General features: G+C 36.6%; 5 protein-coding genes across 5 annotated transcripts; 3 read left to right on the forward strand and 2 right to left on the reverse strand.

Moving 5' to 3' along the window:
* Window positions 1–141: 141 nt before the first annotated feature.
* Window positions 142–1,582, reverse strand: PHYBLDRAFT_69679 (hypothetical protein; the record flags this gene model as incomplete). Its single annotated transcript, XM_018442144.1, has 4 exons — window positions 142–211; window positions 331–433; window positions 941–1,043; window positions 1,475–1,582. The coding sequence occupies 4 exons, from the start codon at window positions 1,580–1,582 to the stop codon at window positions 142–144; spliced, it is 384 nt and encodes a 127-aa protein (XP_018296415.1).
* Window positions 1,583–2,280: 698 nt separating this feature from the next.
* Window positions 2,281–3,228, reverse strand: PHYBLDRAFT_69678 (hypothetical protein; the record flags this gene model as incomplete). Its single annotated transcript, XM_018442143.1, has 4 exons — window positions 2,281–2,420; window positions 2,646–2,725; window positions 2,948–3,045; window positions 3,184–3,228. 4 exons carry the CDS (start codon window positions 3,226–3,228, stop codon window positions 2,281–2,283), a joined length of 363 nt encoding a protein of 120 aa, XP_018296416.1.
* A 388-nt stretch (window positions 3,229–3,616) lies between these two features.
* PHYBLDRAFT_107123 (hypothetical protein) lies at window positions 3,617–6,278 on the forward strand (the record flags this gene model as incomplete). Its single annotated transcript, XM_018427978.1, has 6 exons — window positions 3,617–3,883; window positions 4,011–4,262; window positions 4,776–5,231; window positions 5,301–5,732; window positions 5,804–6,105; window positions 6,176–6,278. Coding segments are annotated over 6 exons (1,812 nt in total), but the record flags the coding sequence as incomplete, so codon positions are not given.
* Window positions 6,279–9,449: 3,171 nt separating this feature from the next.
* On the forward strand, window positions 9,450–10,557 carry PHYBLDRAFT_121897 (hypothetical protein; the record flags this gene model as incomplete). Its single annotated transcript, XM_018428836.1, has 5 exons — window positions 9,450–9,789; window positions 9,851–9,960; window positions 10,022–10,117; window positions 10,274–10,399; window positions 10,481–10,557. Coding segments are annotated over exons 1-5 (711 nt in total), but the record flags the coding sequence as incomplete, so codon positions are not given.
* A 1,818-nt stretch (window positions 10,558–12,375) lies between these two features.
* Window positions 12,376–13,181, forward strand: PHYBLDRAFT_163498 (hypothetical protein; the record flags this gene model as incomplete). The annotated part of the gene is made up of 4 exons (XM_018434807.1): window positions 12,376–12,378; window positions 12,746–13,057; window positions 13,101–13,121; window positions 13,161–13,181. 4 exons carry the CDS (start codon window positions 12,376–12,378, stop codon window positions 13,179–13,181), a joined length of 357 nt encoding a protein of 118 aa, XP_018296419.1.
* Between the last annotated feature and the right edge of the window lie 2,559 nt (window positions 13,182–15,740).

Consider the following 15,740-nt stretch of genomic DNA (forward strand, 5'->3'; position numbering starts at 1 on the left):
TGTATATTTATATAAGGAAGAACAATACTATACAACATGTTAAAAACAAACAAAAAAACCATTTTTGCAAGATTTTCTGAGGTTTAATGATGGTTTCAAGGATGGCTTTTGATTAAGCACTACTTTTTCTTCTTTCTTTTGCTATGAATGTAGCTCAAAAATAAGATCACATATTAAACATCCCACCTTTACCCCCCCTCCCTCATATTTTCTCAATCAACAAAAAAATTGTAATAAAATAATTCACTAAAAAGTATTTTAAAGAATGCAATAGCTTACCAAAAGGCCGTTTTGAAAATCCCGTGGTGATAGCCAGGCCGAAATATTTACCTGCTTTGTTTTTTTTTCTCAGGCTCTGTCTCACGAATACGCCCCTCTGGACCATCTTCTGCTGGTCTTATAGTACTTTCTGACTTGAATTGTGCGGGTGAGCCTATAAGAAGCAAGTACCGTTATATCTCAATTGGTTAAATATATTCCTAAGATACAAAACAGCTGCGAAATCTTGAGTCCACAAACGATACTTGGAAGCGTAACAGAGCCATGTCCTCCAGGCAATTTGTATTGAGAAATCTGAAATGATTTGTAAGGATAATATAAAAATAGGGATTGGATATAGTATATAACTTGGAAGGCTATGACAGGATAAATTTGATGTTTGAGTGCAGCGATATGGGCGAGGGTTGGAGGTTAATTTAACATGTGAAGGGAAGGTTGGGAGCACGAAGAACAGTGCTTGGAAGTACCGAATTCGTCAATCAATCAAACAAGCATGTAATCCATAGTTGCAAAGTGGCTTTCTCATTCTTGCACCCTTGATTGGTCCATGGTGTCGGTTGTGAGTTCAGACTATTTTCTTATGACCAAGATAGAACATAGACCAAATTCAGCGCTAATATTGCTTGCTAGATGTTAATTGGCTTGGAATTGATTGATGTACGAGCAGAGACGAAGCTTGCGAAACAAAGACTGCTAACTAGTTTGACTTTTGAATTTAGTGCTTCAAACTTTGAGCAGCAATTAATAGGGATAGAGTACTTTTCCTTGCATATATACAGTCTACCTTGAAGAGTAGTAGATATGATCTATCTTGCCTACAATACTTCCTCAAGCCTTTTATTATGAAAGTTGTTTTTTCTTTTAAAAAAACATCAAAGACAATGACCAGTTCAAGGATTAACTGTGAACTTTTAGTTTGTAAATATAAAAAGGAGAACATTATTTTTCTTTATTTGTTACTCGAGATATTTTGGGTAGTTTTATTTTTTATATATATCCTATGTATCACCCAAATACAAAAGGGACCTTCTCTAGATTAACCTTTTTATATAAGTCCAATATCATCATATAGTGATGTTACTGCAAGAAGCGTACTGTAAAAGTGTAATATTTTAAGAAGAAAAAATTGTTAGACTTGGCACAAGAAATAAAAAAAAATCAGTAACAGACTCCCTGAATCCAGTTTTAATTTTACTTTATACAAATACCATATTACATAAAATAAGTTCTCATTATAGATCGTACTAATAGTCGATAATTCTATAGTTATCTCATTACTACCATCCATACAAGAGTTACCCATTACATGACAGATAATATATTATTAGTAAATCATACCAAAGATGTAACAAAGAAGAATATTCTTACAAATTCAAGACAAAATCTTGATTAAGTAACCAAAGATGAGGAAGTATTCACTTCATACTTTTACGTAGTTTCTCAACAATTACTTGGCATTTAATTTTTCTGTCAAGGTCTTAACTTCTGAGTGTAGGTTGATATTTCCATGAAGGGTATACTTTTATTTGTTAAATGTGGCAATCATTAAAGAAGATGATATTGCTTTAACAGTTTTTACAAAATTAAGCTGTCTATATCAAGCAATATGTATCTCTATACACTATTAAAGAAGGTGAGAATTACATGGTAAGTACAACCGAACAGAATGTTTGTTACAAAAACATACGAGATATTAAAACATTTTTCCCATAAAAGTAAAAAGGTTCAACCAGGGGGGGGGTACAAACGAAAAGCGCAGCCTAGAATCGCCTCTGAAACCACTCTCAAAATCACCCTTTTTTCTCCCATAGTGTGTATATACAGTTAAATATATACATTTTTTTAATAATAATAATAATAAAGACCATCTTTGATTAGCGATAAACATATTTCTTTAAAGAACTATGGTGAATGTGCCTTAAAACCAATTATTTGAATATGAAACAAAAACTGTAGTGCCAATCAAAGCTAAAACAAAAATTTTGTAATAAGCCCATTCATTTATCGAGTTCGAGTCTGGTATTTAAATAGAACCAATAATCTGGCAGAAGTACTGTGGACGTAGTAGAGTTGATACACCATTCCACTTGGTTTTGGTGTAGTCTTTAACCTTAATATACAAATGTCACTACACAGACCTTCTTTTTTTTTCTTTTTAATATTATTCCAAATCAACAATTATATGCTCTGTACACAGATGATGAATTCGGACAAGCTATAATATGTAATAAGTTTACCTTCATTTTGGGTTTGTGAGAACATTTAGATATTTCTTAGTTTCCGATAGTCTAAGATCATCAAGAATACGTCAGTTTGATGGTAGACACACTTTACCTACACACGTTCAATGGCAAGTGATTTCTTACTTTTTCGGTCAAGTGCAATAACCACTGAAACTGTTCGCTTAAGATAATTAGGACCTGTAAGCCAAACTATCAGTGCCAGTCTAAATAAAGTAGTATGTAAATCGTCAATGTTTTAATTTTTATGATACATGTCGAATCCATTGATCTCCTGAAAACGGGCTTACTGAACCGAGTAGACAGATGAAATACGTCAGAAAATGAACCGAGAAAAGACTACTGAAAATGCGTCATGTCAAATCCACTTTCAGATTTAGGGGTACATTCGGAGCTCTTAATTCAAATACAGCGACGATCGCCTTAACTTGATCGAGGCACAAGTTATCTGTTTTATACCAGGCAAACGTAGAGTGGGAATGACAAGACAGCCAAATGAGACAACGGCCAATAGTGTCACTTTCCGCTATGTACTTTTGTTAGTTAGACTACAAAAAATATGTCTCGAAAATGGCGTAGAAATCTCATCATTTAGGCTATTTACCATTACCTTCCTCGAAAATGACTCGCCCTAGACTAATTTAGGAACCAGGCCAGCTTTTACCTTCAATGATAGTATGACCCAAAGTGCCAAGTGAGACCTTAACATTTAACACATAGATTTTTCTTTGAATGAAATCATAGCCATAATAAACTTCTTGCAAATATCATTTCTATATAAAAGCAACCACAAAACCACCTTTCTTTTCTTTTCTCATTATTGTATATTTTATAACTTTACCATACCTAATATGTCTATTTCTCCTCGCCACAAGTCTACCTCTTCTCACTCTAGCCCTCAGAGAAGCTCAATGGAGACCTATCACACCCCAATGGAAATCAACCGAACACTTGAATCATCTCAAGGAGGAGATCCAGGACAACTTCGTGTCTCAACTCAAGCTCAAAACCCCCCTCCCGCCTCACATAGCCCAACAAGTGGCGCAAAAGAAAGGGCACGCACAGACACTCTCAAAATGATCGGAATTGTCCAAAATATGCGTCAAGGAAGACTTCCTCACAACACCGAAATCGACTCCTTCCTTGAACGTCTAATCAACAGCCCTTCAATTCATTCCCGCCAACATCTTATGTCTCCCGATGGAAAGAGACTTTTACGAGACTTCCAAGAGCTAGTAACCACCATCCGAAAGGCGGTGGCTGTCAAGAACAAGAATGAACTTTTCCAGTCATTCGTTTATCACCTTCATGCTATGGATAACCCAGTTACTAAAGGTAAATACATCATACAAAACACAAATCAAGTTCTTTTTCTTAATACCTTTCAATCGTATTAGATCAACTCAGTATCAACAGACCTAATGGTACCGAGAACCAGACTTTCAAGAACGAAGCAAAGCAAGGTAAATCAAAATAATACTCTAAAAAAAGGTGTCACTTTTACTAACCACAAGTGTGTTATCAGGTGCAAACGCTACCATCCGAATTGCTAAGCTTGTCTTGCTCAACGGAGAGTTCAGAGATGTTCTCAACGAACTTATTGCTATCGTCCAAGAGGTGTTTGGTGATGCTGCCAACAAGGCAAGCGAGTCTCTTCAACAGGCCGGTAACAACCTCAACTCCCAGGCTCAGCATCTAGGAGACCGTGCCCAAGAGATGGCTGATCCTGATCGTCAGAACCGTGTAATCAACAAGGCCATGACAAACCTCGACAACCACCTGGAGCCAAACACTCGTTATGACCAAAACGAGTACTCAAGAAACAATGATTACTCAGATAACAACAACAACAGAAACTTTGGTCAAAACAACCGTGATTATGATCAGAACAACCAGCGTTACCTTACCAAGGAGAACGAACCCAGCGTTGGCAGACATAGTCACCACAACACAATCGATGGAAATGGTGCCAATGGAGCTCTTAATCAGGATTACCCTCGCCATGAGAACTCTATCAGCAAGAACGTTGCCGCAGCAGTCCTCGGAGAAGGAAATCACCACAACCACAACAACCACAACCTTGACCATGACCATGATCACAGCCTCACCCACAACCATCATCATGACGGTCTCCATCAAAACCTCTCTCCTCGCTACGATGATAACGACAGCATCTATGGCAACAGCAACAACATCAACAGTGGAACTCGTAACTTTGATAATGATTCCGAGCGGGCAATCTACAACGGAAAGCAGTACAAGAACAACCTTAAGCAGCAAACTAGCCAGAAGGGAAGACAGTACCAGCAGCAAGCACTTGAGCAAGCTCGTCTTCATCACGAAAGATCCAAGCAGTACGCGCGTGATAAGTTCCCCCCTGAGAAGGTTGATGATATCATTCGCCGCCTCAAGGTCGTTTTGGCTGAAGTCCAGAGAAACCCTGACTACCAGTATGCTATCAACACCATCCTTCGTCTCTTCTCTACCTGGAGCCACCGTGCTATGGATATGTCTCAAGAGACTGCCAAGACAACTGCCGGAACTGGTCAGACTTTCCGTTCCGATAAGAACTGGTCTCAGGCTGAGCAGGAAATCAAGACCATTATCGAAGCATGGGCTCAAGGAAAGTCTCTTGACCATCTGGTCCATTCCGTCAGAGATATAATCAGTGACATCAAGAATGATCCTGCATTGAGAAAATACTATGATGAGGTAAGGCAGAAAAATAATTATAGCATTCGATTACTTTGTACTAATTCATTTTTTTATATATTCGTTTAGGTTATTTTCTACATCCACCGCCTTCTCAAGGAACCCGCCTATGTCGTCGAAGACCGATCCACTGAAGATGGCAGAGCGCTCATCGAGACTGGTCGTAACTTCACTCAGCACCGCTACAGAAACCACACCAATGCCCTTATGGATGAGATCCGCTCGTACACCAGAGCCATGGCTAAGGATCCTATTTCCATGGAGCTCCACTTGCGTACCAAGGCTATCCACCAGGACCTCTGGTTCGATGAGCAAGGAAACCCTGCTTTCAAGCCTCAGTTGATTAATGACATGCGCCTTACTCTTCTCCCAGCTCTCTTTGAGCAGATCAAGTATGTTCCTATTCCTCGCATCGAGTACAGCGACAAGCAATTCGATGTTGTAGTTGAGAATGTCATCTTGGCTGGTGATACTTTGCTTCCCAACTTCTTTGACGTAAAGGTAAGAATATAATCATTTTTATTTTCATTTTTTAATATCCAATATTTACTTATTTTTTTTAAAAAAAAAAGCTTGAAAGCTACAGTAAGTTTAGCCCAAGTGAAGATACCAAAGATACTGGTCGCCAGTCTGTATTTATCAAGATGAGCGAGATTCAAGCTGTAATTGAAGATGTTGTATTTTCTTACAACAAGAAGTCTGGCTTCCCCAAGCTTTCTGATCGTGGTATTGCCGCTCTTGAGATCGGCGGCAAGGGTATCGATGTCTCTCTCAAGCTTACTAGCACAAATGACCCCAAGCATATGTACAAGGTTAACAGCTGCAGATGTCGCATTGACAATCTCAAGGTTACCGTCAAGGACAGCAATCATGAGTAAGTCATACAACATACTTTATATAAAGCTACAGTAAAACTCATCATACTCTTCTTTCTTTTTGTTTAGCTTGATGTACAAGGCTATGCATCCCATGGTTATTGGAATTGTCCGAAAGCAGATTGCTCGTGCTATTGAAAACAAGATTATCGAGCTTCTTGAACTCGGAGACCAAAAGTTGACTGCAAGCATCTGGCGCGTACACAATGAAATCGAGGCCAAGAATGCCGAGCTGGCCAGAGAGACTGCCAGACGTAATGGTGTTGCTCCAAAGCCTATTGCTCGTACCACCACTCGCCCTGGCCTGTTTGCTACCTTGGTTGCTTCCGTAAACAAGAACATCAAGACCAGGTCTTATGAGCGCTCCAACCGTAAGAGAGAGAAGAAGCTTGCTAGAGTATCCCTGAGTTCCGACTCTTCAAGCGAGTCTAGCCTTGGTGAAATTGACGGTACCCATCACGCTCACCGCAGCCATTCTTACATGCATCCCTCAATTCACCCTGATTCCAAGTCTTCTCACTTTGATCATGGCCTTCACGACACCAACGCCCATACTGGTATTAACAACCATGAACATGGCCTTGGAAAGCACCACAACCATATCGGCCCTGATGAGTACCGCAATTCCAACAAGGATATCGGACGCGGATATGATAGCAACAATGATTCCTACCCTCGTGGCTACAATGACAATGGCCGTTACAACAATGATGACACCTACAACACTCGAGGATTGAACGACAACGACCGTCGTCACAACCATGACCATCATTCTCGTGGTATTGATAATGTACTCGACTCTGCCCGTGGCTATAACGGCAATGGTCACTACAACAATGATGATGACCGTTTCTACAACGATGGACGTCAGTCTCGTGGTATTGATCGCAAGTTTGGTTCTTCCCGTGGTCTCAATGATAACCGTGGCTACAATGACGACATCCGCCATACTAACAGCCTGAATGATCATAACCGTGGCTATAACAATGGTCGCCAGTCCCATGGCTTTGATCGTGCTTTGGATTCTATCCGAGGACGTGATGACAATGATCGCCGTTACAACAATGACAACCGTGACTATGACAATGGTAGAAACTTTGGCAATGACAACCGTGGTTACAACAACAGCAACAACGGCCGTGGGTACAACGACGATCGTGGCTACAACAGTGATAATGGCCGTGGCTTCAATGATACCCGTGGCTTCAACAATACCCGTGGTTACAATGGTGATAACCGCAACTCTAATGGACTTGGAAATGTTATTGACTCCTTCCGTGACCACAATGACAACCGTGGCTACAACAACGATAATGGTCGTGGTCTTACTGGAAACCATGGTTTCAACAACAACAGCCGCGGATACAACGATGACAGCCGTGGATACAATGATGGTAACCGTGGCTACAACAGCGATAATGGTCGTGGCCTTACTGGTAACCATGGATTTAACAACAACAACAACCGTGAGTACAATGATGAAAACCACAATTCTCATGGTCTTGGAAACGTTATCGACTCTGTCCGTGGCCGAAATGATAACCGTGAATACAACACCGACAATGGTCGTGGGTATCAAGGAAATGACTTTCGCGGCCAAAGAGGTGTCTCCGGATCTGCTCCAAACTCTGGCGTCATTGTCTAAACCAACTGTCCTTATGCCATAAAATCCCATTACAATTCCTTTTATTATCTTTTCTACCTTCTATTGATAAATATTTTAACCCCCTATATAAATATACAAATATACAAATATATAATAATTTCAATCCTTTTAACAAATAAAAATATACATATGTCTTATCCTCTACTTAAAAAAAGGTACTCTCTCACAGTACTATTTCAGACTTTACAATGTGTATTGATTATAAGTTTATATACACAGATACACATTCTACATCAAAGTTCTCATGATTTGGTTTTAGCTTTAGGCCTTCGAATATAATAGATATTTTGTAAAGGTGATTTTTTTTAAAACATTAGATATATTTCTGTCATTTAAAATAGTAAATAGCAAGTCTTTTTTGTGGTGATAATATCCTATTGTCTATAAGCAATTCTTTATTACTATTACTGCTCTAATTATTTTGAGAATAAGAAGAATAAAAACAGAGTATATTAAAAGTTGATACAGTGAATGTTGGAAGTACTTTGAGATAAGCAGATAAAGTCAAACTTATAGCTTGAACCAAAATATCTTACACTATATAAAAAAAATTGACAGCATTAGTTTTTTCTCTCTCTCACACACTAACCAGAGGTATATCATATATCCATGGTGAAGAAGCATAGAGTTCTATTCAGGACATATCAGCCAATCAAATTCCATAATATAAATATCTGGAAAACCAAAATAAAATAAAATAAAATAAAATAGAGAGAGCCAAAGTATATAGGTGGTTCCCTAATTTATAAATAATATTTGCTTAACTTGGCCATGATTGATATAACTATCATTTCACACTGTTACAGATACTACGATTAAGTGTTGGGACCGATGTCCTAAATATTTAAAGAAAGGTCTCATAAATCTACCCATATCCTTGGAGGACTAGGCCATATATCAGTGGTATCTTAAAAAAATAGCATATAAAAAATAAAATAAAAAAAGGTACTTCTTTACGTTAAATAGCTTAGAAATCACAATATATTCATATTCTCAAAACGAAATGTAATATTACTTTAGAAGGTTAGATGTGTGTATTTGTGGTTTTATTAACAATAAAACAAAATTTAAAGAAAATGTGTTGAAATGGTATTACATACTAAAAGTAAAAGGCGAAATAGTAATTTTACTACCCTTGATTAAATAATAGAAACAACGTACATCTTCAAGGTAACTTGCAAACCATTTTCCCTTTGTTTAAGTCATGTATATATATAAGCAGTGCTAAATATTACCTCATTTTTATTTCCGTTTTATTGAAAGGAGCTGTTGGGTCTAGCTTCAGATAATAAACTATCATCATTTTTGATACTTTTTTTTACTGATAATATACTACTAATGCTTGAGTTATTTAAAAAGAGTTCCTTTTCTTTTATATCATTATAAAGCTCAAAATAATTTGCTACCAAAGTTTTCCCTCTCACTATCAATATTTTAGTTCAACTTTTAGTTAGACTAAAAGTGAATAAGACTGATAGATGTTAAAGGAGCTTGTATACATCTTTAAGTAGAAAACATTATAAAATTTTTCTTTGATTCAAACTACACCTTTTCTCCGCAGTGAAAAAATAATAATAATAAGGTGCAAATAGCCTACACACTAGCGGCTGACATTGATTCTTTTTTTCTTCTTTTTTTTTCTCTTCTCCTTGTACCCAGCAAGAAACTATTGAGTTTGTCATATATATATTTGTTTGCTTCTTTTGTTCACAACCATGTCTACAGCTCCATCAGTTGCTGTACCAGTCACAGAAATTCCACAGCCCACAGAGGCTGACAGCACAACTACCAAAGACAAAGCTAAAGTGTTGGCTGACAAGGCTAAGAAAAAGAAGAGAGAAAAAGCAAAAAAGAAGGCAAAACGCGCATCTCGAAAAAATGTGTTAAAGACAAAGGTTATTGTAAGAAGATTGCCACCCAATCTTCCCGAAGAGATTTTTATGAACACCGTTAAACCCTGGACATCAGAAGAGAATGTGGATTACAAGTACTATGTTCTTGGAAAGCTTAGTAAAAGGTCAGATGACGGAACACTGTTTTCAATTTTGTGGTTTTCTGATTGTATATGTATATAACAGCAAGGCAAAGGAGCACGTGTTTTCGAGAGCTTATTTTCATTTCAAGACAATGGAGGCAGTCATTGCATTCCACCAAGGGTTTGATGGACACATATTTGTAGATAGTCGTGGTAAGGCGATGAGTAATGACAAAGGAGAGGATCGGCTGTTGATAAAACGATTATATAATAGGAAATGAAAGCCGAGCTGTTGTTGAGTTTGCTCCTTATCAAAAGATTCCAAAGGAACAAAAGACAACAGACGCGCGTGCAGGAACTATTGACTCGGGTAAACTATTATTATAATTAGTATTTTCTTGCTATGCTGGTCCAAAACTATATATATATATATAATATATTAGAGAGAGAAAGAGAAGTGTACATCTGTGTGTGTGGTAGATAATGTATAATGAGTCGTGCATAACTAATACCGTCAACAATGTAGATCCTGATTATTACAAGTTCTTGCTGATGCTAAAGGCAGAAGAGAATAAGTCACCAGAGGTTAAAAAGGGAAGTGATGGCTTATCGCAAATCGAAAGATTGGAAAATAGACTTGCACTTGTGTCGGGTAAGGATTTTATAAAATATATATATATAATTAGCAGGTCTTGGATACAGTAGTTCTTGTTGGACTGAAAATCTGCACTAGCCCAAACAATTGCTGCCGAGCAGGCCAACAAGCCAAAGACAACACCCCTTCTTGAGCATCTCCGAGCACAAAAGGCTGCAAAGGATTCTGCAAAGGCCAAGCTCCAAGCTCAGAAAAATGCTTCGAGGAACACTGCAAAGAAGAGCGCAGCAACATCATCATCGGCAGGATCGACTCCAACCCAAAACGGCTCTCAGGGTGGACAGGGCGGAGCACAAACATCCGCAGATGCTAAGAAGCCTGGTCGCCGTGAACGTGGAAAGAAGAAGAAGGATGACAAGAAGCCAAATGGGACAGCAGAGAAATCTGGAAACTCTAATGACAAGCAATCATCTTCTGAAAGACGTAACAATAATGGATCAGGAAAGACAGCGGGAAATCAGTCAGAAAAGACCGGAAACGGAAACGGAAACGGAAATGGAGGTGGAGGTGGAGGTGGAGGTGGTGACAAACCACCAGGCACTGGACGCAGCAGAGAAGGTAGATCGAGAAGAAAACCTGCTGCTACAAATGGAGGCCAACCGGAGAAGCAGCCAGTAATCAAGGTTCTCAACCGTCAATCAGGCGAAGATAAGACGAAGAGTGGCAATAATAGTAGCCCTACACCAAAGCGGTCAGGTTAAGTCATGTGCGGCTATTATTTTTTTATATTTTTTTATTTTTTGCATGGAATGTCCTGTAAGCCAAGACAAAGAACGCGGTGTTGTGCGGTTGTGAGGCTGTGTCGGTTTGAATATTGGAACGAGAAAGAAAGAATTCAGCAACAACAGTCTCTCCACCCCCTCCATCTCTACCTCTATCTCTCTATCTCTGTGCGCCTATTGACCAAAAACAAAACAAAACAACGGAAGCTTGGAAGAAGAAAAAAATATCTGGTTAGTTAGTTTATACATATGCACGGTTCGTTTGGTCTTGGATACCCCACGTTGAAGCTTCCCCCACTCCCTCTCTTTTTTTCTCTCTCTCTCTCTTTTTACCAAAAGCCCGTTGCTTTTGACTACATTTCTCTCTATTGTTTTCTTTTAAACATCTTCATTTGTCTTTTTATCCTTTGAACTCAATTAAAGTACATCTACACATCCAATAATAAAAAAAAAAAAAAGTCGGAAAGTGGAAAAGGGGGTTTGTATTATACATGTAAGGGAAACAAGATGGTCTAATTGAATTTGTTGCCATGCGATGTACTACGGTGTACTGTAAAGAAAATCATCAAACAATACACACATTATATATAAATAATCCTAGAAAACATCTACTATCACGAGCATTAATAGGAAATTTAATACATTTTCGGTTTTACGACCATAGTCCATTGTTGATTGTATTACAACTCGTATAGTTTAATGGAAAAAAATTAAAGCTTTAATAATGAATTGTCTATATATAATATATATCGATACTTATTATCCAGTAAATCCATATACTAAATTACTGGCGTATATAGTAGTAGTGATAGTGATAGTAATAGTAAGAATAGTGGTTGAAAATTAACAGTTAATTTTTTATTTTTTATTATTTATAACTCTCCTTCAAATATATACTTTATAGTAAGCACAGAATTTGCTTTTATTGTCATTAATGATGTTAGCAAAAAAAAAAGATTCAAGCTAAAAGTAGCTCTTTTAGAGCACATTCGATATATACATGAGATTCTATCCAATATCTAAAGAAGTTCTATATATGAATATATAATAAAATGTCTATTTTAAAAAATATGAGAATAAAACCAAAGGAATCTAAATGTCAAAAATTCAAGTGAAAGCAATCTGTTCTAGTGGGATGAATGTAACAATTCAACTCCGATTTCATGATGACGCCGTTTGAATCTACCGCTTCGTAAGTGGGCGTTGGCCAAAAATCGAGCACTCTCTCTCGACTTCCTCGATCATATCACTATGGTAGGTGTCGCCTTGTCCAGGGCATATAAATGAAAATAAGAAGGAAACAGAGAGTGGGAAATGCAAACAGTCAAAGATGGCAAAACACAAACAATTGAAGATGGATTGAATCAATAAAGATATTTGGATGGATGGATTTGAGAAGGATGGATTGAATCGACTATCAAACTTTCTTCAAAGAGGATAAAATGGACGCTACAACAAAACCTACACTACAAATATCTTCAACAGAATACTCCAAAATCCAAAACCAAAAAAAAAAGAGAAACCCAAAGACTATAGAATACGCCAAGAAATATCGATGAAGAAGTGAAAAAAAAAGTAGAAGATATTGATTTTTTATTTCAATTTTGGAAACAAATAATAGACCTGCAAGAGAAGAAACAACGGACGTAACAAGCACGGCCGTGGTCATGTCAAGTTTGTGCGCTGCATTAACTGCTCCAAGTGCTGCCCCAAGGATAAGGCTATCAAGCGTTTCACCATCCGTAACATGGTCGAGGCTGCTGCCGTCCGTGATCTTCAGGAGGCCTCCATTTACGAGGAGTACACCATCCCCAAGTTGTACGTCAAGTTGCACTACTGCATCTCGTGCGCTATCCACGCTCGTGTTGTCCGTGTTCGTTCCGTCAAGGACCGCAAGAACCGTGCTCCTCCCCCGAGATTCAGATTCGCTAAGGTATAAAAGTGTTCTTTTATTTTCTATTTTTGCATTTCCAAAGAAAGTAAATGTCTTGAAGATTGTAAGAGCTAATGAGTAAATAATTTATTTGTGTTAATAGACTGCTGCTCCCAAGGCATAAATTTTGTCCCTTTCAGCTTTCTTTTTGAATTTTGCAACTAAAATAAAATTAAAATAATTAAAAAAAACACACGATTCTTTTGAGCAATGTGCATGGGTTGTGTGAACTTTTACTGTGTAATTAATAATCCATTTGCGAGGTGTATTTGTATGTTTCATTCAAAATATCAAAAGATGGTTAGCTTATAGGTTAAGTTTTTATTTCTATGTGTTTTTTACTTGAGAGATAAGATCTTAAGGATATCATATGCTATGATACGATGTACTTGTTACTTGTTACTTGTTACTTGATATAATTATTTGAAATGGCTGTCGTGTAACATGCGGCACTCAAAAAATAGGAACTTTTACGTTTAAAGTGAAATGTAGGTAAAGAAGTATAATTTCGAGCATAAGGATACACTTTTTGAAAAAGATTGGCCGTGTAAGAATTAAGATTAAAATATGTTAAAAGGAATGGCCATCAACGGTAAATAATGATATTACTGATTGAGTTTTTAGAGCAGTGAGAATTTAGGTAGGGTGAGATCCTGCCGTTGCTATTTAATGTTCTGGCTACAGAAAGCTTATCCCCTGGAGACAGCAAATACTGATGGTCGATGGAGGATTATGATAAAAAGTGGGTGTAAGTAGGCAATAGCTTATAGGTAAAAGTCATTTTGCTAACTATACTGTTAACCACTTTTAAAATCTTCTCTCTGTATACTCTATGCAAGAATATAAAAAAGTTAAAATCAAGAGGAAGAGAGGAAGTGTATGTATATGTATGTACTTTTGATGAAATGGAATACATTTGGTGTTAAAGGGTTTATCTTATTCTGAATAAAAACTTTCGAGATTAACATTATCACGTAATGATATATTGTAAGCTTTTGAGAGGGGGGGTTTTTTTTTATCAAAAAGTAGTTGAGGTGGATTTGATATCTATTAAGACGCTTTTAAAGACGTATGAAATCATCTTTAAAACGCCTCAATGTGATGATGACAGCTAACATTCCGATTTAACTTGTTCGACTAATGTACTATATGGTCTATTCTATATAATATGTATTATTAAAGATAAATTCAAAGATATACAAACTTTAATAAAATAATGAGCAGTATTCCCAATCTACTTATAAAGTGTAGTCGCTTGGCTTATGCGATAGACCTCATTCCTAAAGCCAAAAATTAAAATGGGATTACATGACTGTCAAAAGTGAATTGGGTGACTTGTGTCCGGCGGCATTGTTGTGTGTGGGACTGGTTCTGTGCTTGGAAAAAAAATTTATAGAATTCAAAAAAAAAATTATTTTAAACGAAAATTAAACTATAAAAAGGCTTAGGATTGTGTTCCAAATTATATTCCTTACTTCTTTCCCTTCTCCCCTCTTCTATGAGAGCATAACATAACTGGTAAGCATCACTACTCCTACTCTATTTCCCTACTCCTTTATATACTTTTTATGTATCAATATTGTTGGCAAAGTTTGGTTATTTTTTTCTTTTACCATGATGATCAACCATATATTGCTACTAAACCCAGCTCATTTTGATATTCTATGAAAGCAAAACTTCTATCAACTGAAAAAGAAAAAAAAAATACTTTACCACTTTTCCCAATTCTTATTACTACTTTATATTGTTACAAATGGGATGAAAGTAATAATTGAAACTAATTATTTGTAACAGTTTTTTAGATTGAATCTCTTCATGCTGCTCATTTATGACTTTAAGATAGAACTTTTTATCATTTTAATAAAAACAAAATTTCAATACATGTTATTACACGTCTTTATGAGAGAAATCTATTGTGTTCGTTTTAAATGCTGGAAGAATGAAATGTCTTGATATGTTATTTTGTTACATAGGATAAGCTGCATATTTAGTAACGTAGTTTAAGAATATTCAAATGATAATATCAAAAATACATATACTTGGGGTTTTGCAGCTTTGACTTTCGGCTACATATTTATTTTATTGTTTTTATATTCAAAATTTATTTTACCCTTCAAAACTAAAGCGGTGTCGCTTTCAAATATGTATATTTATTTATTTCTTCTGTCCATACCCTTCATTGTTTTGCCTTATAGATAACTTTTTCTTAATACTAAATCGAGTGCGTTTAGAATGCTTTACAAGTAAAGGCAAAGAATTAATGTGGTCAATAAGCAATTCTCAATATCACAAAGCCTAGATCCTTCAGAAGTGAAAGATACTTGACACAGAAACTCTCCATACTTTTTTGTAAGTGACTAAAAATTGTATAAACACTCCTGGTTCAGGTATACGCGTTTTATACGGGACCCTTTATAACCTCATTTTCTTTTTTCACATTGGTTCCTTTTTATTTATGCTTATGTACTGAGCTATGAACATGGACCTCTTTGAGAGACATGAATATAAATTGAATAAACTATGATATTAATGTACATTTTGGATTAGTTCAACGCGTATTTACAGTGTTTTAATAGCTTTTGTTGAATCTCTTTACTTCTTTTTTATTATTTAATTTGAACTTGAATATAGTTAAAACACGAAAGAGAATTATTGTAATTTCAAATATTTTGATCCTTTTTTT

This window comes from Phycomyces blakesleeanus (genome assembly GCF_001638985.1).
Source record: "Phycomyces blakesleeanus NRRL 1555(-) unplaced genomic scaffold PHYBLscaffold_3, whole genome shotgun sequence".
NCBI lineage: Eukaryota > Fungi > Mucoromycota > Mucoromycetes > Mucorales > Phycomycetaceae > Phycomyces > Phycomyces blakesleeanus.